The sequence below is a fragment of the Dendronephthya gigantea genome, unplaced genomic scaffold, assembly GCF_004324835.1.
Source record: "Dendronephthya gigantea isolate DGI-Jeju-01 unplaced genomic scaffold, DenGig_1.0 000082F, whole genome shotgun sequence".
NCBI classification, from domain to species: Eukaryota; Metazoa; Cnidaria; class Anthozoa; order Malacalcyonacea; family Nephtheidae; genus Dendronephthya; species Dendronephthya gigantea.
This window is the reverse complement of record NW_021163092.1, coordinates 540,405-564,365: the sequence shown is the minus strand read 5'-3', so window position 1 is coordinate 564,365 and position 23,961 is coordinate 540,405. Positions and strand designations below refer to the sequence as shown.

The 23,961-nt window shown below is 37.4% G+C and overlaps 3 protein-coding genes and 1 long non-coding RNA gene across 5 annotated transcripts in view; all 4 read right to left on the bottom strand.

The window, feature by feature from the left end:
- Nucleotides 1-175: 175 nt before the first annotated feature.
- Nucleotides 176-6,833, bottom strand: LOC114532928 (ceramide phosphoethanolamine synthase-like). Its single transcript, XM_028554514.1, has 4 exons — nucleotides 4,828-6,833; nucleotides 3,295-3,417; nucleotides 2,501-2,581; nucleotides 176-1,340 (listed from the first exon to the last, which is right to left on the bottom strand). Exons 1-4 carry the CDS (start codon nucleotides 5,605-5,607, stop codon nucleotides 1,317-1,319), a joined length of 1,008 nt encoding a protein of 335 aa, XP_028410315.1. The 5' UTR covers nucleotides 5,608-6,833; the 3' UTR covers nucleotides 176-1,316.
- A 3,095-nt stretch (nucleotides 6,834-9,928) lies between these two features.
- On the bottom strand, nucleotides 9,929-12,908 carry LOC114532963 (optic atrophy 3 protein homolog). The gene is made up of 2 exons (XM_028554548.1): nucleotides 12,603-12,908; nucleotides 9,929-10,408 (listed from the first exon to the last, which is right to left on the bottom strand). The coding sequence occupies exons 1-2, from the start codon at nucleotides 12,739-12,741 to the stop codon at nucleotides 10,062-10,064; spliced, it is 486 nt and encodes a 161-aa protein (XP_028410349.1). The 5' UTR covers nucleotides 12,742-12,908; the 3' UTR covers nucleotides 9,929-10,061.
- A 1,214-nt stretch (nucleotides 12,909-14,122) lies between these two features.
- On the bottom strand, nucleotides 14,123-15,003 carry LOC114532978. The gene is made up of 3 exons (XR_003688015.1): nucleotides 14,729-15,003; nucleotides 14,434-14,616; nucleotides 14,123-14,299 (listed from the first exon to the last, which is right to left on the bottom strand). It is a non-coding gene; the product is annotated as an uncharacterized LOC114532978 (long non-coding RNA).
- A 2,930-nt stretch (nucleotides 15,004-17,933) lies between these two features.
- LOC114532938 overlaps nucleotides 17,934-23,961 on the bottom strand; it is a 48,584-nt gene continuing 42,556 nt past the window's right edge. For both annotated transcript variants that reach the window (XM_028554524.1, XM_028554525.1), the window contains exon 2: nucleotides 17,934-23,539. In XM_028554524.1, coding sequence (XP_028410325.1) covers nucleotides 18,894-23,522 — 4,629 coding nt within the window. In that variant the 5' untranslated portion in view covers nucleotides 23,523-23,539 and the 3' untranslated portion in view covers nucleotides 17,934-18,893. The remainder of the gene's footprint in view (nucleotides 23,540-23,961) is intronic.

Below are 23,961 nucleotides of genomic sequence, written 5' to 3'. Positions count from 1 at the left end.
TATTCTTGAAAGCCAATTATTCAGGCTGAATTACAAATTAGTAATATACATTTCATATGATTTATCTCTTGACTCTCATTAATTTCAAGAAAGGCAGACGACCAAGATACAGTGGCGTAGCCAGCTTGATGATATAGTCATGCTATGCAAATTTTAAGTTACGTATTACCATAATTAATTTCTTTAGAAATGCATTGTTTTCACAGTCAATGGACACCAAAATATTAGCATAGCATGACTAAATTGTCAGGCAGGCTACGCCACTGCCAAGATATTGGCTGGATGAAGGGCAGTCGCATATACAGGGTAAGTCAGAGACTATGGACACCATTGTGATAGCACACCTCAGAGAAGCACTATAACAATATTAATTATATGCTGGCGGGTCATATGCATTATTAAGACAGAATAAATGAGCAAGTCAGAATAAATTACTATACATGTAGTTCTAAATTGCAATTATAGTTTTGGATTCTTAAGTAAAAATATACTTCATAATTTGAATATAAATCCATAGAATTATCATTAAGCTGTTTGAATTGGAAATTAGGCTGTGTAATTTATTCTGACTTACCTGAATCCGCTGTTGATGAATAGTGCCGATGGGGCAAGGGGCTGACTGGGGACCAGAAATGTCTAATTGTAGGAACTTCAAGTTATTCGAACCGTTAGGTACAACATGTGATTGTTGATAAAATCATTCTCTTGTAGCTATATAGAATAGCTATGATCCAACCTTAAATTTTTTCATTGAACCCATTTTTATTGAACTGTGGTATTTCAACAATATTCAAACAACAAAAACAAGGTCCTTCTAATGTATAACACAGGCTATCAAAAGTGACTACCATGTATGATGTATGTCAACCAAGGTTGGCTACCTTAACCTTGGTTGGGCAGCACCCATCAGTAGAGCATTGGACTGGTGAACCCTAGGTTTTGTGTCCACACAACAGTCAAAATATTCTCTTTCTTTCAAGATATTTTCCCACCAAAGGAACATAACTGCCCCAAGCTCAAAAATTCTGCATATGACCCTGCCCTCTGACCGTAATATTTTGTTACAAACTACCGACTGTGTAAAACCACTGATTAGGCAGGCCATTTTCAGGCTTTGTCAAATGTTGTACTATTTTCTTGAATCCCGTAGTGTACAGCATTATAGAGTTTAGATAAGTCTGACAGATATTTTAACATAAAGCCTGAACTATTTTGGAATCAAACTGCCCATATGCACAATAAATAAAAATACTATTTACAAACATTGACGTTTGTTGGAAGGTAAAATTTCATATGATTGATACAGTATCTCTAAATTATACACCAAGGTATTGTCGCACCTAGGATATAAAAGCATTGATTTAGTCACAAATCTCCAGTTTTAAAAGGGCACACAAATTAAGAAGAACCTTTCCTAAAATGACCACAATCAGTGTCAAAGGTTAATGCTACTAATAAAACTTATGCTGCTTTACCCTTATGCAGGGCTCAAAATAACAGTTGAAATATCAGCGGTCAAAATGACCGGTCAAATTTATTTTAGCTCGGTCAAAATCGGTTTTTGACCGGTCACTAATACAAATAATATAAAATAAAAACAAGAACAAAAAATGTTTTCAGTCGTACAGATTCTTATTTTTGACATTTTAAATGCTCGAGACGTTTCGTGCATCGCCTTTCTATAGTGCTATCGGTAAAATCATTAGAATTATCGTTTGAAAACGTTGGCACAAAACACACATGAATATCGTGGATGGATGAATCTATTAGTAATAACTTGCACGTACAAGAAAAACTCAACTGAACATCTCCATCGGTTATAGGGATGGTAATGAGTAAATAAGATTATCAAACAAACTTATAAAAATAGACTTGAATTACATAAATGAGGTAGACATAACACTATTCACTATTGCCTTGCATAAAGGCCAAGAACGAACACTGTTTTTCCGCATATGCATAAATTGATTTAGGTCTTTTTTTGCGTACAATAATTGCATTTTCGACAAGAAATCTAGTCTTCCTTTAACAGCACTGAAAAGAACACTGATTAGTTAATTTTTCCGAAAGACGTGAAAACTTGGCCGGTCAAAATGACCGGCATAGTAAGACAATGACCGGTCAACAAGCATTCTTGGCCGGTCATTGTCCGTTGACCGGCCGTTATTTTGAGCCCTGCTTATGCTCAGAGCACTGTAGCTAGAAGTCTAATTGGAGCTGGGTGTATATTCATTTATTAACCTTGTGCGTGGTTGATTTCTTTTGTACACTACTCCTAGTGTTCCTATGCCACATAAACATGAATCCCTAGAATTAAGTGGTCTAGCGAAAACAATAGCATAAAGGATAACCCACAACTGCTAAAAACCTTCGTTTGGGAAAAACCTTCACATTAGAAAAGTTTTTAGTTAATTTAGCACATGCTATTCAAAGTATCCTGTCATATGTCCTAAACATATGCTAGCTAGGTATTTGAAACATCTGCAGTATTCCTACTTACCATGATAACATGCATTTGGGAAAGCACAACAGTTATTGCTAAAGTTGCAGGACCAACGTAATTTACAAGAACAACCCATCTCTAGGAAAGCAATATGAACATTTTTGAAACACAAGAATGTGTACAATACTTTTATCAAAATGGTTATCATTAAAATTGGTAGCCATAGTATGGGTGACCATATTTACCACATTCATGCTCACTTGTATCGCTGTAGTTTTAATTACAGATATGCAACCTTTCTGCCTACATAGTGGCATGATATATTTGACATTGACAAATGAAATTGCTTTAATTATATTATTATAGACCATAAAATCAAGTGATGGAAAAGCATACAATGTATGTAGATAAAAATTCTAAAGCAGATGCCATCATGTCTGAGTCAAACTTAGGCTATGTGCACACGAGCGTCGTTTTCGCGCGTTTTCAAAATCGTTTTTATCTAGTCTATCGCTTTGACGCCCTGTCCACACTATCCAAAGGAAAATATTCTCAATATGTTAAATTAGCTTCAACTTCTATTGTTTTTTGACGATGTTTGAAACCGTTTTGGCATGAAAACGAAAATGAAAACGCTCGAAAACGTTACCGTGTGCACATAGTCTTAATCCATGCAATTAAGTATATAGTGACATCAAATATTAATCAGATTAATACTTGGGCAAGTGGCAACAGGGCCTGGCAAGATCCCTTATCAGAGTCCATATGCAGACAGGCAGAAAAATAGACAGACCACCGATGAAGATATACTTTAGATATACACACAGTTGTACTGTAAATGTGGTACTCACCCAAAACTTGTCAAAAAATATTGCTACAATAGTGAGCTCTAAGAAAATGTCTGCTGCACACAACTTCCACAGCCACAACACTGCCCAGGTACTGTGGAAACTTAATGCTTCAGCTTGTAATACCTATAAAGGAAAAAGATACTGTGAAGAAATGTACTAAAGAAGTGAGCCCTTTTCTTAACAAAGGCTTTTAATGTTAAGGGAGTGAAAAACATCAATGTGAAAAGTTGCATTGAATGTGTTAATGTTCTTCCTAACATTGAAATTTAGGTACCCTCTAATTGCAACTAAATAAACAAAATTTGTCTCCAGTGAGGTTAATATTACAGATAATTTGTGGTAAAACATTAAAACTGTTAACTCACAAAACATAATGTTTTTAGCTCAGAAGGCCAATTTTGTTAACCTAGACATATACCTGTATAACCAGGGAGTAGCGTGGCAGCATCTTCAAACAACTTAGCATCAAAGGTGGTATGACAACTGACTAAAATAGACAAAACACTTCTCGTTTCGACCTGAGGGCCTTTGTCAGGAGTAAGAGGTCATACTAACTCTCCTGACAAAGGCCATCAGGTCAAAACATCAAGAAGTGTTTTGTCTATTTTAGGCAGTTGTTATACCACATTTGATTCTAGACATATACCGGGTCTACCATTAAGTATGTGTGTGAAAAACAGTATATACTGCTTTGAAAAGGTCAAAAGTTGAAATTAAAACATGCATGAATTAAAAATAATCACTTGTAATTCATAAACACAGATGCACTTCTCAAGTGCAATATATACAATGTTCAGAAACTTTTGCATATCACAATACTAAAACTGAAATGTCACACACACCAAATGTCTAGGATGTATACATATATGGTTGGCCAGCTGGGAAACCCGGCAGCATTGATAATTTGCATGTATATTTTATAAGTGGTCATGGACTCATGGCAATTAAGAATAGATCTGAGTAATTTAAATATGTTCTAGCTTAAACCAAAGCCAAATACCTTAGCCAAACACAATATGGTTAGTTGTATGTTCTAGCTTTGCAAACTGTATTCAAAGGTGACAAAGATTTGCTACTTCACTTTCGGCCAACATGCTAAGGGGTAATAATTAGCAACAGTATTCGTAAAAACATTGTTCTATTACAACCATAAATTATTCATACCAACTCATTTGATTCAACTGTAGTTGCGCGCTTTTATCGAACAAATTCAGCTGTGACTCGGCTCAGATTTATAAACTGCAGACAAATAATAGCTAGTTAGACTTCTGGTCTGGCAGTAAGCGGAATATTTGTACAGTAGATCTGTAAATAAGCCGTATTGTTACAACCGGCATAGGTATAAATAGTCTTTTGAAAAATTTGAAATTCAAATGTTAAAGGGAACTGTGAAACGAAAGCAGACAATGGCTCGTCTGTAGGGGACTTTGTGTACTTTGCTCACAAGGAAGCCAAACGTTTAATAAAGCTATTAATTTACAAAACATTGCGACTATGAAAAATATTTTCATGTTTTCGAAGTGATGCACTTACCGGTGAGATGGCATCGGATTTCACTTCGAGCAGCGTATGATATTCGTGTAGAAAATGATCCCAAAAGCCTGACCGGGCCGATATTTGTATCCCATAAGCGAGCATCATTATTAATATTTTCTTTTTGCTTTCATAGAATACAATTACTTTCTCCTTGTACTGACTGTTTGACTTGCCGTAATAGTCAATCATTAACGCCATTTCAGCGTCGTCGTTCGGGTACTCCTTGCGTTTAACAGGAGGACACCTCAAAAAATACAAAATACAAGAGACCAGCACAAGAATACAGCCTATAAAATCGGCCGCAGCGTCTATAAAATACCCATACGTTCCCCAACCGTTCACAAACGACGTCTTCATGTTCGATTGTGCCCTATAAACCACGCCGTCGAAAACGTCCAAGAAGCATCGAAATTCGAATACGATACAACCCAATCGTCGGATCCAAATGTTTCTTTCGTACATTAACCTGCCTGAAATGATTGCCACAATAAGATGTAGGCCGCTTATAAGGTTCGGACTTACCCACGACAACTTCGAGATCTTGTATTTAGCGTCGACATGCTCAGATAAAGGCAACCAAACGTAGTGGCTTATGTGGTCTTGCATTCGCAGTTTCACAGATTTGACGGGAAACCTTGAATTTGCTGCTTTCGCCTCCGTCGAGTTCGCAATCAAACCTTGTTCTTGCATCTCGCCAAAGAAGCTCATGTCCATCCATACGAAAAACGTCAAGGAAGCGAATACGAAATAAAACACGGCGTTGTCCTCCCAGCCCATTGTTCAATGAACTGTATATTCGATACTCAAATATATTTTATATATTTGTAACACGAATAAACCCCTGTCAAAGTTGCGTAAAAACGCTTCACGGTTTCAAATCACAGACGTCTCGAAATACATTCAGTGGAAACGCGGACTGGCTTCAGTGACAACTGTAAACGTCTCCCACGCATCGGTATTGAAAAACCTTTATAAAATTGAACCAATGGTTCGTCTCCCGTACTCGAAATTCACATTTCGACAAGCATTAAAGCCAGAGTCCACAATCATCAGGCCATTGTCACACCACTTTCATGTTTTGTTAAAGAAGGCCTGCGATTGGTCAGTTTCCAAGGCATTGTTTCGTTACTTCCGTCATATCGCAGGGAAAAACACCTGGCAATGTGCCCACGTAAAAAAAATCCCGAAGAACTTCGTTATAGCTTTGGGGGTAATTTTGATTTTATGCTTTAGTCCGTAATAACTTATTCATGAAAGACCTCATGGGGAAGAGTGAAATGACAATTTTCGCATATTATAGAACTCCCACATAAGTAAATTCGAGCCCTCGCTGCAAGTGAATATTGGCAGATGAAAAATCGTCACTGTCACGAAATATAATACTGGGACACTCAATGCATATAGAATTCGTTATGAAATTATGAGTCTGCGTTTTTACTAATTTTACGATAGATACTGAATTTCCGTTTCGGCTTAGAGTAAGAATGTTTGTGACGTCATCTAATTATGTTCCTCTTCTTCACAGAGGCCTCTTTGGGGCTTTACTTTTGATTTAAGTTTTGATAAAATTTTATCATTGAGCAGCCCAGCAAACAGTGTTCGGTTGACTCGCATGGTGCGTCATTGTATCAGTTCCTTATAATAACATATTTACGTAACCAGGATTTTAAACACGGAATATTCGTGGGAAAGGGATTCCTATCTCAATGGATTCACCGGATCCATGCATACTTTGTTTGTTGAAATATGATAATTTTGTCAACTTTGTTGCGGTTGAATCATCGAATTTTAAATTATAACCCATTTTCGACTCGAACAGTCGAACTTTGCTAAAAAATCACGATATGTGCTCTAGCGACCGCATATTTGTAAAATTGTCTATGGTAAAACACATTTTCAATCATACGTCACGAACGTTCACGTTTTCAGTGAGTGTTTCAGTGCCGATTGGCTCACGAGTAAAAAGCACCCGGCCCAAAGACATAAATCGAAAGGGTGTATGTATGTGGTTTGTGAGTATTGAATGAAGGTATTGAATGGCCCCCCCGGGCCAAATATCCTAGGAAATTTGGCCCCCCCTTCGGAAATTTGGCCCCCCTCTAAAAAACATAGTTTACCTTACCATTTTAGAGCTAGAGAACTGTTAGGTGTATAAAAGTTTTAAGTTTATAAAAGTCTATCTAGCTGTACTCTTGTTTGAGTTACAACTTACAAACAGCACTGACGGATTTTGTATGGTGCATGTAACCTTGTTTTTGTGTTTGCCGATTGTTTTTAAACGTTTTTATGCAAATTTGTATTAATCCCTAAATGTTAGCCGCATGCATATTAACACTTTCGCCAACGCATGTTGTCATCGGTTGCTAAAGTATGCATGGTTGTTATTCTAGTTCTAACGAATTTCATATTAGGTTCAGAAACTTGTTGAATACTGAGTCAAAAGTTCGCGATTTCAAAACTATTATATTTTATATATATATTGAGAGTATAAAGTATGTTATCGAGGCGGACCAAATTTCCGAACTGTGAAATACGTGATTTGTCCTCCCCAGAAATTCTTAATTTGGCGACCTTATAAAGGCTATAAATTATAGGCTTAGCGGTTATACATACATAGGAAAGGTTGTTTTAGGAAATTACCACTTATTTATTTATTTCTCGATTAAAGCCCCTAGTAATGTTATGATAATCCTAGAAGTTAGCCACGTGCACATTAACAATATTCGTCTTAGCTCTTCGCCGAGATGAAAAGGTTTTACACAAATAAATGAAGCAAACTAAGTATGAATACAAACAAACATTTACGATCTTGCTTTTAGAAGCTTCGCGATTCTCGAACTCATAGCAATAAAGTATATTGTTTTCGAGGGGGCCAAATTTCCTAGGAAATATGGCCCGGGGGGGCCAAATTTTGGGGGGGCCAAATTTCCTGGGACACCGGGTTGGGCTGTTATTCACACTACACCACTGTAATCACTCCGCTTTTGTATGTACCCGAGCAGTGTAAACAGACCAATCCAGTACAAAACAAATTTTGGCGTGAAATTTGTATTATAACAAAAAACATCGTTGTTTCTAAGGACTTACAACATACTTCGGAGTGAAAAGTATGTAGAGTGATGTATTGTGTCAAAGTCTATAATGCAAAAGGTCTATTAATTCAGTATGGAAAGTAATTCGATAGAGTGTAAAGGCTAGTTTCCACTCAGGAAAAATCTCCTTTGAATCGGACAGGACACGAAAGTTTCCTTTGTATAAACGCCGTCTGAAAACTCACCGACAAAGGAAATTTTCCTGTCCGTTCCGATCCAAAGGAGATAAACGGGGCCTAAATTCCAATCCACTTACTGGGCAATGAGGGGGGGAGCTGCGATTTTATGTGCGATTTTCTTCTTTTGATAGATGTGAACGAGTAGTGATTAAATAAAAGCTTTTATTCATCAGAGCATTCGTAACTAATTACTCGTTCTCATCTATCAAAAGAACGGTAAATCGCACACATAAAATCGCAGCAAAAATCGCAAGTGTAAACGAGCCTTTACACAAAAGCCTCTGCGGAGGAGAGCCCTGGTGCAAAAGTGCAGGTCAAACCTTTAGAGAAACCTCTAGCAAAATTACGGAGCTGTAAGAAAAATGTTCGCAGTTCATTCGTTCAAAACCGCTTACGTACACGCCTAAAAACGATCAGGTTGATACAATACTGATATGAACCGGATGGAACAATGTTGTGCTGCCCACATTGTCTGGAGTTGTTATCAACATTGAACAATATTGTCACACCCGATTCATTTTCAACAATATTGTTCAATGTTGTTGACAAGTGTGAACAATAATGGCAGCACAACATTGTTCCACGCTAATAAACCTTAGGATCAGAGTTTTCAGCCGTGTATGTATTGACACAGAATAGACACTACCAGCAGAAGTCTCAGTCTTTGTATGTTTTTGTGCCCGAAATTTTTCAGACAAAATTTCTACGCCATCCTGGTGTGTGCAGGAACTTTGCACCCGCATCAAAAAGTTTCTGCACACATCAGGATGGCATGAGCAAGATACAAACTGGATACTAAGCGCCAGCTTTAACCTTAGGTGGATGCTGGGTAAGCGTTACCACATACAGAACCCTTCAAATTTATTTGTCGCTGGTAAAACAGGACGAATTTGATTCTTGAGGGTGGGCACCTCAGTTTACACCTTATAAACCGACCACTATTTGATAAACAAAGAGTAATTTGCCAAATTTTAATAAATACCTATACTATAGCTTCGTCTTATGGACCGTGTGTATATGCAGGGCGTTGGAGAAAAGGTGATAAGGGACCATTCACAAAGATATTTCTCATTCACCACTTCACAGGGTAACTCGCGAAGCTCGCATGTTTAGACCCCCTCCTTCTGGACACTCATCATGTCCAAAGAAAGGATATGAATGTCTACATTTAAGAAGTCACTGGGAGTGACGCAAAGGCCTGAATTCGAACAAATAAATATGTCCGGAATAACACCCACTTCCCTCCAAACCCTGGATACGAAGTTGACTCCCCTCTTGTTCTTCGCTTGAGTTTTCTTTGTGAATAGCCCCGACAGTCACTGAATCATACAAAATGATCAGGCCATGTAGGGTCGAGCGTCACTCTCCTATAGAAAAGAGTGATGGTTGATCCTGGCCCAATTTAATTAAAAATACATTTTCTGACACTCTGCCTTTTTTGAAAGGCACACGTCACTGGTAGCTTTATCTTGCTCAATAACTTTTCAATTTCATGCTGTGTATTTTTTCGTGCTTTATATCTGCAATCCCAGCAGACTAAAGCTTTTTTAGGCAAACAAAATAGCCGAATTCATATTAGCTATGGGGAAAAGAAACTCATCTTTAGACGGGAAAGTGATAGTAAAAACCCTCTCATGATGGATAATGCTAAAAAAGGTATCTTAATAATTATACGATAACAATTTGTTTATTTTCTCTCACTTTTCCAGCGGCCTTTTCCGTCCATGAAGCATGACCGTGTTGATATTTCAGAAACTGGTCTGATTTAAGACGAGTTTTCCGTCTCCGACGAGTTCCCTTCTCTTATATAAATTCGGCTACTTGTCAAACATGTAAATAGCAAAGAAAATAATCGAATAAAGTACAGTTAAGTACAAGTAAAGTACAGTACCCTTCCCCCCACCCCAATTCGGGGTATTTTCCTCTCTAGTTACTCACATTTTCGGTGAAAATTCATTAGCTATTTCTTTTGTTGAGCATTGACATTGTCTAACGTTTGCAAACTAGACTTGTTCATGTTTCCTGTAAACTCGGCTGCAAGAGTATCGATTTTGAGTCCTAAGTCTTGGACTTGGCGTTTTAACGAGGCGTTCTCGTCTAGCCGAGCCTGTTCTTTCTTCGCCTCTTTCAGCTTCCCACGACGATACTCGACACAAATGAGCGCCATGCAAATGCTGAGAACTATAGCTTCACCTAAAGCTTCTGCACCCAATTCAACCGCACTGCGTTCGTTTAAGGGCTTAATCTCTGGGATCCCTTTGTGGCCAAGAAATCTCATCTTAACGCTCATTTCCATCCAGTGGTAGGCTAAATTAAAAAAACAAATGGGATGCAATAGACAGCCTAACTTTGGGTTCATGCCAGAGCCTTTCGAGGGAATTTTGAGGCACAAGGCCAAATAATAGGAGGCAGGCCCGGGTGCCAGGGGGGATTGCAGATCGAGGGAAAGTGAAAAATGTGTGTTATAACTAATTTCCTACCTCTCTTATTTTACTATCTTCAAAAGCCAGTTACCTTTCAAATAATTTTCTGGAAATTTGACAATAGAGTACAAATATGGATAGGAACACAGGGGCATTATAAGGTCACACAGACCTGCACATTCACAGACCTGCACATTCACAGCCATTGTACTTCTTTTATAGTAGCCATTATATATCTGAATGTTCCATTTAACTTAGCTATGGGACAGATAATGATATCTGTGAACACAACACAACAATACCAAGTTATTGACTATCTATGAAACATGTTAACAATATAGGCAACAGCATGCACAGCGCAGTAACATCTGTGCATGAAAGTCCTTTACTGTTTTTTTTCCAAACTTAAAATGACATTTAAAATCAATTTACTTACCAATACACATGTCTAGCACATATTTTAGGGAAAATTAAAATCTGCTACAGCTGTACGTATCACTCTGGTAGAACCCTGCATTTGAATGCATGTGGACATTAAGTTCGAGACACAAAAAAAATTGTCTGCGAAAATTTTTATAAATAGCTGTGAGATTCCTTATTTGTGTGTTCAATGTAATTTTCCGTTGGTGCATATAGTTTTTTGGTAATTAATATGCACTGATATACTGTGCATTTTTATAATGATAATATTATGTAGTACATTTTACATATAGTAATACTGTATGCTGGTTACTGGGATTTATTATCGAGATCAATTCTTTTTTCCAACTCTAACATCAGTGCTATTGCAAAACTTATTGCTGAATAAAAATAACACCTGGGTACATAACATTAGGAAGAACATGGAAGTGTATGCCCTGTTTCATTTTGCAAAATGAGAAAAGTGCCTATGATTTCTTTTCTAAAGAAGTGTCTAATTCCATTGAATAGCCAAAGTCTATATAAATTAATGACACTATAGCAATGGGTAACATTGAACAACGAGATGTATTTTCAGCCCTCCACTTTCCCCTCAACCTTAATTAAGTAAAGAATAATCTTGCACGTGCTACACAACATACTATGAGAAGGGGTTTACACAAATATAATACAATATGGTTTCACACCCAACAAAAAATTGTCTATTTAAATGTTGCATCACAACTTTATCAAAAACTAAACAAGACAAGACAAAAATTTCAAAATTATTCTAAATGAAAAATGTGCCTGTTGATTGCCAATGAATATGTCACTAGTCCTTTAAAAACAGTTGGCATGATCTGTGAATAAATAGATTTCCTTGAAAACACCAGATAACTTGTATGTTTTCAGCAAAGGCACTTTATCCTGATAGTTAATGCCATCATCACACAAGGGGTACATGGGGTATGAGATGCCTTTGCTTGGCAATGTTATTTGGTAGCTAGCTTACTTTCAATGCTCAAAATTACATTTCAATTTCTCTGTTTTTTCAGGTAATTAATCTGTGTTTTTACACTTGGCACTAATGTTGAACTACAGCTAGTAGCTATGACACGTGTCACTGTTGGGGATGGCGAGGGGTCGTACTGTTGTGTACAGGTGAGCTAATGGGTACCCGGTGTCACAGGAAATTTGGCCCCTCCGAAAATATGGCCCCCCTGGGAAATTGCATTTCTAGGTACATAAATTGCTCGCCTCATAAATATAGGGTTATAATTTTATTTCAAAGATTGAGTGCGAACATAAACAGGTCAGTGGTTGTTGGATTCCTTACCTCTTCAATGAATACGTGCTCATAAAGTCAAAGTTAAGTTAACATTTAATATGATGAGAACTACTGAATACTGATTTGGAGAAATTGAAATATGTAATAATATTTGTTTGATTAGATTATGATTATCACAATACAGGAGTTGACTGCCCTGTTAGGATTGTCGTTTATGGGCAGATTTGACAGACGAGCAAAGGTATTTCGATTCAAAATAAAAGATCAATATATACGCTATATTTGCAACATTCCAGGAGTTGAAGAATAACCTATGTTATTAATGATCAATATTTAATAATATTTAACCAATCAATGAATAAATCAGGTAAAGTCGTAGTTTAAAACTTACTTTGTGCTGGCAAAACGCAAACATACTTTCTGAACACAGCATTTTTCCTTGCCAAAGACTTGATACCCTTGGCTACTGGCTTTGCGGTTTGTCGCATGACCAAAGTGAGTAGCTTTGCCAACGGGAATGGAGCAACCATATTTATAATTTTATATCTGGAGAATTGATTTTACTGATTCTAATAACCACGGTTAATAATAACCAATGAACTATCTCCAAACATACATAATATGTTCATTTGTTTTTATTTCACTAGTAGGGCCAAAGGCCTCCTGACATCCAATGAATAATGATCTAAATTACTCTCCCCGGTATGTTATTCCCAGTGCTTCCACTCTAATATTTTAAATTTCCTGGAATTTAGGTCAAAATTTCCTTAGATTTCCTTGCCCAAGCTGTAGAATTTCCTTGAAATTTCCTTGAAATTTTTGAAAAGCTCTCAGTCAATTAAAACCAATTTAACTCGTTACACATTAGAAAACAATGCAATATGCTCTCATTCATTAACTTTTAAGCTTTAATTAAATATCAACAGTTTTGACATACAAATCAGGTGCATGCAGCATGATGACCAAATATATTAAACAATGTGCAACAAAAAAATTCTTAATTGTCTGCATAGTTACATCCTCATAAAGAATCAATGATCAATATCGGCCCTATGTCATTGGCCAAACGTGTCTAATTACCCCCCGAAACGTTGTTTAAACTAAACAAACGCAAAATATTTTGCATGCTTCATTTCCTTCAAGCTTGAACACAAATGCGGTATGCCAAATGGCAGTAATTCTAATGTATTTTATATCAATCTGCCCCATCATGCGATGTTCATCTTTTTTAAAAAGTCTTTCCTTAGCTGGTTGACATCATCATTGTCAGCATTAGTCACCATTTTCTTGTGAAGATTAAGCATGTCCCTTGAAGGTACAAGTTTTACAGATGAGTTGTTGGATTTCAAAAGAGTTAATTTTGTTGTTAATAAAGCCAGTAAACTTTCTTGCTTTAAACAAGATCTGTGGTCTGTTTTGATTAACTTTAATTGGCTAAACACTCTTTCAACTCCAGCATTGGAATATGGTAGTGACAACAAAACTTTCAGGACTTTGACTAAATTTGGTCTGGCAAGTTCATGTTCATTTACTGATTTTCTTTCATGAAAAACAATTTGCCAGTATTCCTCTGGGGTGAGATCTTCATTCAACTTGGGATTCATAGAATGACTTCTCCATTCTTGGTCTACTTTTTGCAAATCAGCAACCTCTTCAAGGATGGGCATTTTCCTATATAGTCCACTTAATGAAGGAATCTTCAAATTGTAAGCATTTATTGGTAGAAGGCAAGAAACAAGATTATGTAGTTGGTAGCAATCACTGAATCGGGATTGGATTTGCTTCACAGCCTCAATCAAGAACTTTTGACACTGGGAATAAACAAGAGTAATACTTGGATCACTACTGCCAATCTCTTCTCTAATGGTAGCCATGGTATCTGTTGCTAAAACACCGAGATAAACTTTATCCAGAGACAGGTGCTTGTTTTTTTGCATGGATCAATCTCCAGACCATCTTTGCTTCTGATATATTCTACATCCATAAAATCAAGACACATAGCCTTAATGAGACTATCCACTGAACCTTTTAGCTGATGAAGCTGTGGCATTTCACTCTGGAACAGCAAGTTGAAAGACACAAATCTGCCTAAATAGATAAAAAACAACTGAGCATTTCATGATTTCAATAAACAAACTCAAAAAACCACTTGCATTGCATTATGATAATGACAAAATAGCAAAATTTACAAAATTATTTCATTTGTAATTTCAGAATTTTACCTAAATTAAAGTCCATAAATTCCAGATAGACTTGATAGAACTTGTTGTTCAGACTTGCCAGAATTGCATCATGAGTATTTGTGGGATCTTCAAATGCAACATTTGTAAAGTAGAGCTTTAAGGCATCATACTGCTCGAGGATTCTTTTTACACAAGCTTTCATGGATAACCATCGTGTATAACCTAGAGTTTAACAAACAAAAGTGAAAATTGAAGCTAGTTTAATCCTTTATTTTAAACTGAATTGAATTGTGTAATGTTTATTCATTATTTGAAACTTTTACTGCAACATTACCTGGGCGCAAAATTTTCAGCTCGTCTAAATCAAGAAACTGTTGGAACTCTTTAAATGCTTCACTTCTTTTACTTGACATGCTGAAATGTGAAAATATGTTCCTGCAAAGGTCTTCAACGTTTTTAGGAAAAACTTTTGATGCATGGGAACTGCACAGATGAATCAAATGACTGCTGCATTTGATTGGAATTATCCATGGATGATCTTTTATTAGCATCTGGGAAACTGAATGATTGGTGCCAAACATGACATTGCACGTATCTGAACAGAAGCCAACAACGTTCTTCATAGGAACGCCTCTTTCTTTTAAGCTGTCCAGTAATGCCTTGTAGATGGTGTCTGCAGTTCCATCTGAGAGTGGAATAAGATCGACTAGAATGATTTCAAGTTTAAATGTTTCTTCATTAAAATAGACCGCAAGTATGGCGAGTTGAGACGTTGTTGATTTATCCGTGGTTTCGTCGATAATCAACGAGAATTTGTTGTTTTTAAGCTTAAAAACACAATCTTTAATGGCATGAAAGCCAAGTACTTGCCGAATTATATTGGTGGCCTTTTGTTTTCCTAGCTTAACTTCACGGAGAGCTAGATCGGAAGGGAAAAGGTTTCGTAGCAGGGGTACAAGATCTTCCACAATGCTGATTGGAAGATTTTTTTCGGTTATGAATGAACAAATTTTGATCTCAATCCTTGCTGGATTTGGACGTGTTTCAAACACAGTAGAGGTTATTGGTGCGTTTACTTGCTCTTTAATTTTACACAAGTCCTTGTGTTTTTTGTTCTCCATATGCCGTTTTAATGCGGTTTTGGCGCAGGATAGGGAGCAATTACATATCTTGCAGTAGGGTGCATCTCTTCGCCTTTCCAGCCAATGTTTGAACTGGGGTTCAGACAGCCATGAGTTCAAAAACTTTTGGTTGTATTTCTTCTTTTTAGTGACAGGTTTGTCCCTTGGTTCACCTTCGTTCAGAAGGTCCGAATCTGAGCCATCTGACTCATTATTGTTTATAGATCGCTTCATGATTTATTCATAAACACGCCTCATATACCATTTGCTCTCATATTTTTTTCGGTTTCCCGCGTTCAAGTACGCACAATACTTCATGTAATGTTTTTGTTCCAAAATAATGTTTTAAAAAAATTATTACCAATTAGTTAGCACATAAAAAAATTGTCGCTAAATCAGTAAATCATGTCAATTTATCGACAACTGCAAGTCTCTAAAAAGTTTTAAATATATCTCTACTGATAACTGATTTCTCTACTGTATATTTATCGTATGTAGACAGTAGACTGTAGACTATTTATGATTTATCATATTTCCTTAGATTTCCTCAAACTTCCTTAGATTTCCTTGATTTTTACACATCCTTGAAAATTCCTTCTGGGGTTCAAAATTTCCCTGAAAAAGGAAATTTCCTTGAAAGTGGAAACGCTGGTTATTCCCTATTAATAAAAACCCTGGGTACGAGGTTGATTCCCTCCCTATATGGCAGCCATTTGCGCGCACCCGCAGTGAACTGCAAAAACTCTGAAAAGCCTTTCACACGATCCAATTTTGTGATATTAGTCGTACCAATTCACTTCTGATGGATTTTTTATAAACTGTTGATTTGGGCAGAAAATCAACTAAAGCCAATAAAAAACTACTTAGCATCAAATGTGGTATAACAACTGTCAACTGCCTAAAATAGACAAAACACTTCTCCGGCGACGTTTCGACCAAAGGGCCTTCGCCAGAAGAGTTAGTATGTCTCCTGACTAACTCTCCTGACGAAGGCCCTCAAGTTGAAACGTCGAGAAGTGTTTTGTCTATATAGGCCGTTGTTATACCACATTTGATGCTAAGTTGTTTGAAGACGCTGCCACTCTGCTCCCCAGTTATATTGGAACTCAATAACAAACTACATTCATTATTATTTTGGAAGTGATTGGATCCGGCAAAGTTGGAACGTGTGAAAAAGCCTTAATATCAACAGGAACGCTAACTCCTATAGTGCAGCGTAATACTTGGTTGAAGGTAAAAATTGAGTTTTTGAGTTTCATTTTCGTTCAATTCTAATAAAAATTAGCAAATGATTGTACATTAAATAGTTCTAGAGATTGCTGGATACTCTCCACCTCTGTCTCAAACGTTCAAAAACTCAACTTCATCATTTGGAGCAGTTTCAGAGCTAATTATTTTAAAACCATACTTAATCCGTAACGGCTGATTAGTAGGATTCATTAGCCTTTCGCCACAAGATCTGGTGGGCTTGTGGTGAAGACGTTGACTTGCTCAGTATTAAAGTATAGCTTATAGCCGAGATTCAACGAAGTGTGAGAGAACTTTGAGGTATTGCAATAAGTCTTTATGACACCAAACAAGCACATGCTTTCGTTAGAATGACTACACGATTACCAGGATTGTGTTATATACTTATCATTTATAGACCTGGAGCGAGGGGAGTTCGACGAAATATTACCCCCAAGGGAAGATATATCCCGAGGGCTTCGCCCAAGGGATACATCTTCCCGAGGGGGTAATATTTCGTCGAAATCCCCGAGCGGAAGGTCTATGAATTATATATTATATCGAAACAACGTGTAGGCAGCGCGAAAACTGAGTGAAATGGCTTCTTTTGCCTCCATTTTTGAAATTGTTGACAACCTCGAGTCGTGTGCGAGGAATCCACGCGTGGTACACGCAAACTCGAATACCCCGCTGCAGCGGGGTATTCGACTTTTATAGCATAATGTGAAAAAATTCGATGGAAACTCCATGAATAATTTACTGATCACGTGGTACAAATCGAGCTTTCTGATTGGATGATTTACAGTTGAGATATAATATTAATTTTAATACCTCAAAATCATCTCAATCTCGACTAACCGGGAATATGTAAACAGCCCGTTAATTCAGCTTGACTGTTCTGATTTCAAAATAAAATATGAATAAAATATTTATAAAATATTTCGCTAGCAGTAATCGAACCATTTTTCGGCAAGTTGAAATCCAGCCTAAGGTTATGCCGGTGAGGATATGTGAATATGAGAATATGAGAGGTGTCCTTTATACACGTATATATATATATATATATATATATATATATATATATATATATATATATATATATATATATATATATATATATATATGTCCTTTTTCAAGCTGTAACATGCAAATATTTTGAGATTCTTAACTGAGTGAAATCATAGACAATCCAAAAAAAAATTGTATTTGGGATTGTTTATGGTGAAATATATAGATACAGGATTGTCATAACTGACTTTTTTAACGGAAATGTTTCTGATGCCCTATATCCCCGTGGAAGGTTTGAAGTTCACTTCAGAGATGCCAATATAGACGGTTACGTATAGAGATGCCAATACAGACGGTTACGTAGACAGGATTGTAAAGATCTAGCCGAAATTTCATCAATATGACGATTCGAATCGATTCGAAAGTATGGTAAAACAGTTTGTATAAAATCATTGAAACTAATTAACATCCTGATGCATTACTATACTTCTTACAATAAAACATGAAAAACAAATACAAGTGTTTAACAAGTATTTTATCTTTCTTTGAAAAGGTGCTTTATAATCATATATCAAGCGCGGCTTACGACGTGCTCAGCTCGTCCGCCCCGCCACAATCGAAACACAAATATATCATTTTTGCAAAAGTCTTGCAGATATTGCTATCCGCTTTACGTATAATAAAACAACTCTCACGTCACAGCGAGCTTTCATGTATCGTTGTGTCGAGATTCATGTCTTGTGTCTTCCATTGGGCCTTTCCATTGGGCAATCCTGTCGTCGAGTTGACAGCGTGATTGAAGGTCTCTATTACTTCTTGCTAAAAACATAACATGCCTCTTGCGAGATGAATGCAAAGTCAAAATTTTATTTTTTTGGTCGTTAACTGAACTCTGCTTATTATGATTAATATAATCTCGCTCACGACCACAATGTCAATAAATGAACTTTCAGGCTGTAGCCTGTGACCCCAGTTAGAGAGGCAAATGAGAGCTATCAGTTGCCAATTGTTCATTCTAGACCGGCTCCAAGCAAAGTCTAGCCGCTACACGAATTTGCCGATTCTTACCAGTTTCCACTGTTCAATATTTTTATAGCAAAAATTTCGATTACACGTAACTGTGAACCGTGTTTTGTAGACGATTTATATCATGTAATAACTCCTGGAGTTATCCCCTTGTGGAGTATAGCCAAATTTTTGCTCGTATGTCGTTCGAAACCGTTGCACTCTTTGTCGCCATTCGATAGCTGGGTTTCTTTTTATCTTCTCAAGCAAAGGGTTTTGTGGAATAGACAGGCGAAGAAAATCCATATCACCATTTGATTTGGGAGAAGCTAGGATAGTTTCGTTTGGGGAAAGTTTCATATGTGCAACTAAGTTGTTGCTGAAATACCGTTGAAAGGAAGACCGAATAAGCGCACCGGAATCCATGTCAATAAATTTTAATAATTGTGTCTTCGCCGTAACTATAACTCTACTCTTCTTGATACAATACAGGTATTCTCCATGAAAATAACGAATGGGTATATCTTCGTGATTACCTGTGTCTAATTGGAGAATTGTAACGGCATCGTGGTCTAAACCCCTGCATCCATACGCGATGACGGCAAGTTTAGAATCGTTACTGAAGCACGCTGTTAGACTTCTGCCAAATGACTGTCGATTAGTTTGTCGATGAGTATAAAAGACGTCATACGCAACAGCGTTCGATGTATTTCTTTTCCAAACGTAAAAGACATCTTCTCCCCCACCAAAGACAAAGGAAGCATCAGGCGAAACTTTAGTATTCATCATAGGCTCAATGCCAGGTAAAGCGATGAATTGTGGTCCATCCCTTGCGTTGACATCAAGCATTTTTACAGGTTTTCTTTTGCCGCAGTGGACGCAGAGCAAACCCCCGGTGAAATCAACCACTTGTCTTACGTATACGAACTCTTGGCGTAAATGAACCAGGGATATCTGCTGGCTTTCATTGAGTGAGATTTGAAAATTTTTACCAATCGGATACTTCGTTAAGCTAGGAATCTTGTTGAAGAAATTAAATACGAACAAGAACTTTTTTGACCACCAGCAAAGAAGTGGCATCCCACCTTGATTTGCCTTGAAACGTTGCTCAACTCGCCTTCTATCGACATTCCATATGTTGATGTATCCATCTGAGGTGCAAGTTGCTAGTCGAGAGCTATCTGGAGAGAATGAACTGTAACAAACAGTTGTATGGACAGTTGGCTCAGACCATCTCAACACAACCAGTTTCATGGTGTCTGAGTACAGCAAGAGATTGTTATCAATCTTCATTATTTCTCTAGATTTGTTATCGTATACACAGCTATCGTCTTCATCCGCGTATTGACGAGAGTCAGAGATAAAAATGTCGCCATGAGCAAGCGTGGTGCCATGGGTGTTCTCTATAACGTTTAAAGACTGGTCTTTCAATGCAAAACAACACTGGAGACTATTGTAAATCCCGGTGGACACACCTTCATCACATAGTAAGGAAAGTGATATATTCGAATATTTGAACCTTTTGAAGCTCGGTGGCATCATAAATCCAGGTCGAAAACAACGTTTACATAGGTTACTATGTAATGCATTTTCAATCTTAATCTCCGGTAAAACTCGCTCATCGCATCTTTGCCGTGTAAAAGTGTTCCAAACGCAAAAATTTTGTCCTGCTTCAGGTCGTTCAACGAAAGACTCATCGTCTTCGTCAGAGTTTCCAACGGAGGATATTTCGTTTTCATCATTTTCTTCACCGGGAGACTTTTCGGCTTCCAACTCGAAAGGCTGAAAACAAGGCGTGCCCGAGTCACGATCATACATGAAAGAATCTTCGTCAAAAGACGATCTGTTGGAAGACTGATCTACTTCAAAACCAAAGTCATTAAAATCGTCTTCTACGTCAGTTTTCTTGTGCGCCATGATATACAGACCCGTAATATCAAAAGAGCACCAATTAACAGGATTGTCAGCTTGAAGTGTAGTGATAATTCTTTGGTGGACAATGTCCCATAATTTGATTGTTTTAGAACGGTTGCTAGTTATTAACCTCTTGCCGTTACGGGAAAATGCGCACGACACAAAGCCTTCCGAAATTCCAGTGAAAAACGGTACTTCCTTTTTCGTGGCAATGTCAAGAGCCGTTTCAAGTTTACCGTACAGAATAAAAGAATCATCTGGAGCAAAAATACAACAAGGAATGCTGGATACGCCTTCGATTGTACACTCCCATAGTTCAACCAGTCTTGGTATAGACACCACGGATATAGTTTTTTTATTAAAAGCTACAGCTGCCATTGTTTTATTTCCAGATACACCAACAGCTTCAATCATTTCCCTTGCAAACCAGACGGTTAGTGGTATTACCTCAACGTCATATTTATCATATGTATTTTCCAAAAAGCTTGAAGATGTCAATAAAATCGACTGAGCAATCCTTTTCTCTTCATCGCTGAAACAGCCTTTAGGAGAATGCGTAAGAACACTTTTTAAATAAGACAAAGAAAGACTGTTTTCAGTCCACTCCATATTTTTCTGAAGATATTCCAACTCAATAATATGCCACGAAATTCGTGCTTGCAGCTGTTTATTGCTTAAGATCGGCTCAACAGGAAGAATATCGTTCCATAAGTAAAACAATGACCATATCTGTTTGCTGGGGGATATGCGTATGAAGTGATATACCATAACCACGTCCACCAACCAAAAAAAACTTTCCTTCATATCGCATTCAGTTAGATGATAGAAACCATAAGTTAGTGCATACGATTCACCATAAGTCTCGATGAGATCATTCGAAGTGGGAATTTTTTCAATAAATTTTTTAATTGTTTGCTCGCAGGTCAGCCAAAGCAATTTGTTTCCATCATTGACGGTGACGGTATACTCGTGATCTTGGTATCCCTGTGCTAAAAGCCAGTCGACAACAGATTTGTGGAAAATTGTAACGGAATCACCATCAACATACAGCAAACAGGATAATGACTCATTAACTTTGTTAATGATTGTCTTGGTTTCACGGCAATTGGGAGCGAGTCCAAGTGCATGAGCGACGAAAGTGAGGGGAAGAGCTTCTTTATACGCCGCTAACATTTGCAAGATTGTTATCACATCAAGGTTTCCGCGATTCATGGCCTTTAGTTCGTCTTCAAGGCGTCGAAAATAAGCGTGATAAACAGAGGCAAGGCCTTTAGGGAGAAAATCAACTATTTCATCCAGTGTTAAGTCGGCAAGATCACTCCGTTTTTGCAGTTCGGATTGGACATGATAGGCATACAAAAACGAGCCTTCGCACATCTTCGCAAGTCTTCGATAACTATCTTCGTCCTTTTCACGCAAAATTGGAAGACAAGATTCAAGATAAATTTGAATATCTAGGTTATTGTTGGCATCACTGTTTGTGATATTGATCTTCGGAAGATCCCCGAGTTTTGCTATAGATATTTCTGGCCTGCTTGTCACCAAGAATTTTATACAATCTGGAAGTTCTGAAAAATAATCAGCAATCAAATTCACAATTTCACTTCTGTTATCTGCTGCACTTTCATCCAAACCATCGATCACGACTAAACTGGGTTCTTCCAGTTCTAATTCATCCAGGGGGTTTTGTAAGTATATTCGAAAGGCCTCTTTTATAGTTTGGATTTTATTAGGCCGCTTTAATTGATCGAGAAGCTTCTCTTTAAACCCATCGACATTCTTGCACATTTGACTTGCGAGAGACTGCAGCATCGTCATAGGATCCCTCAGATTTCCATCGCTGAAGTCACAAAAATGGCAAGCAGCCAACTTTTCCTTCTCTCTGAAAACTTCACAGATTTTTGCTGCAAATACACTTTTTCCAAAACCGGGCCCCGCTGTCAGTAACAATATTTTTGAATCATGCTCATTCCCAGTAAACCAATCGTCCACGTTCTTAAGTAGCCACTCTCTTGTGCCAGGCAAAAAATACTTCACCTTTTTTCTGATTTTACCCTCAAAATTATGCTTTGCGATATTTTGCAAAAGATCTTCATCCTTGTGCCGATTTATCTCAATATTTGTATTTTCTTGAATTTGAGGACATGTTGTTGAATGTTCGAACGTTTCTTTGACACTTTGTTGCTGCATGCTTAGCTGACAGATTTTCTTGATTGCATCGCGGTTCTCTTTAGTCATTTTTGCCATATCCTTTACATCATTACTGAGGTCCTTTACCGTTTTCAGCAATTCTTGATCATTAAATTTCCAATTCTTCAGTACTTCCAACGAATTATCTCCTTCCAAGGATAATGGAGATTCTCTTAATTCATCAATATCTTCCTGCGGAATGTTTAACTCAACCAATGCTTGGGCAATTTTCATCCACAAAGATTCAAATGTTGCGCCATCCATTCGAGTCGACGTCGCATGTGCATAGACTTCATTTCGAAATGTCTTGATTCTTATGATGTTTGCTTGCGTGGACCTATCACTGTCAAGAGGCATTGCATCCCATCCTGTCGATGGTAAGCCACAAATGTTTCGGAATAGAACAGTGAGTAATGAAACATCAAAGGTTTTGGAATCTGGATGTTTGCCGGATGGAGGGTAGAGTAAATCCCACTGGGACTTATTAATAACTCGAAACTTTAACCTTAGCAGAGATTTTTGCCTGGCAGCAAGAACCACAGGTAAATTAGCAGGAGGATGGATAGCATCAAATTCATTTCTCAAAGCTTCACTTCCTTTATCAACTAATAATCTGGTGAGTCTCGTAAAATTTTCCTTTTCTTGAAGATCGGCAGCCGCCATTGCACAGCACGATTTTTCTGGAGTAAAAAAAATAAAGATCGCAATAAATTTCGTGCTTTGGAGGCAGTTGTTCTATGTTTTCGTAATTTTTCATGCAAGCCCCTATATTAATTTATCTTAGGAAACTTTTCGTTAGCAATGTCCACGCTTAGGTGATTTCTTACTTTAACTGAGGCCTGAAATATAGAGACACTAAGAATCACTTCTTGACATTAGGGCCTTCGTAAGGCCAGTGTTAGTTGATATTCTGGCAAAGGCCTTTAGGTGGGGACGCCGAGAAGTGTTTGTCCATTTTTAAGAGAGCTAATTTATACCTGATTTGATGCGACGTTGTTCATTAGTTCTATCATTGCAACATATTAATCTTTTTATAACCCGCGTACAACTAAGCTGCATTAACACGTGAAAAGTTTTCTAGGAACGGAATGAAAAAGTAAAG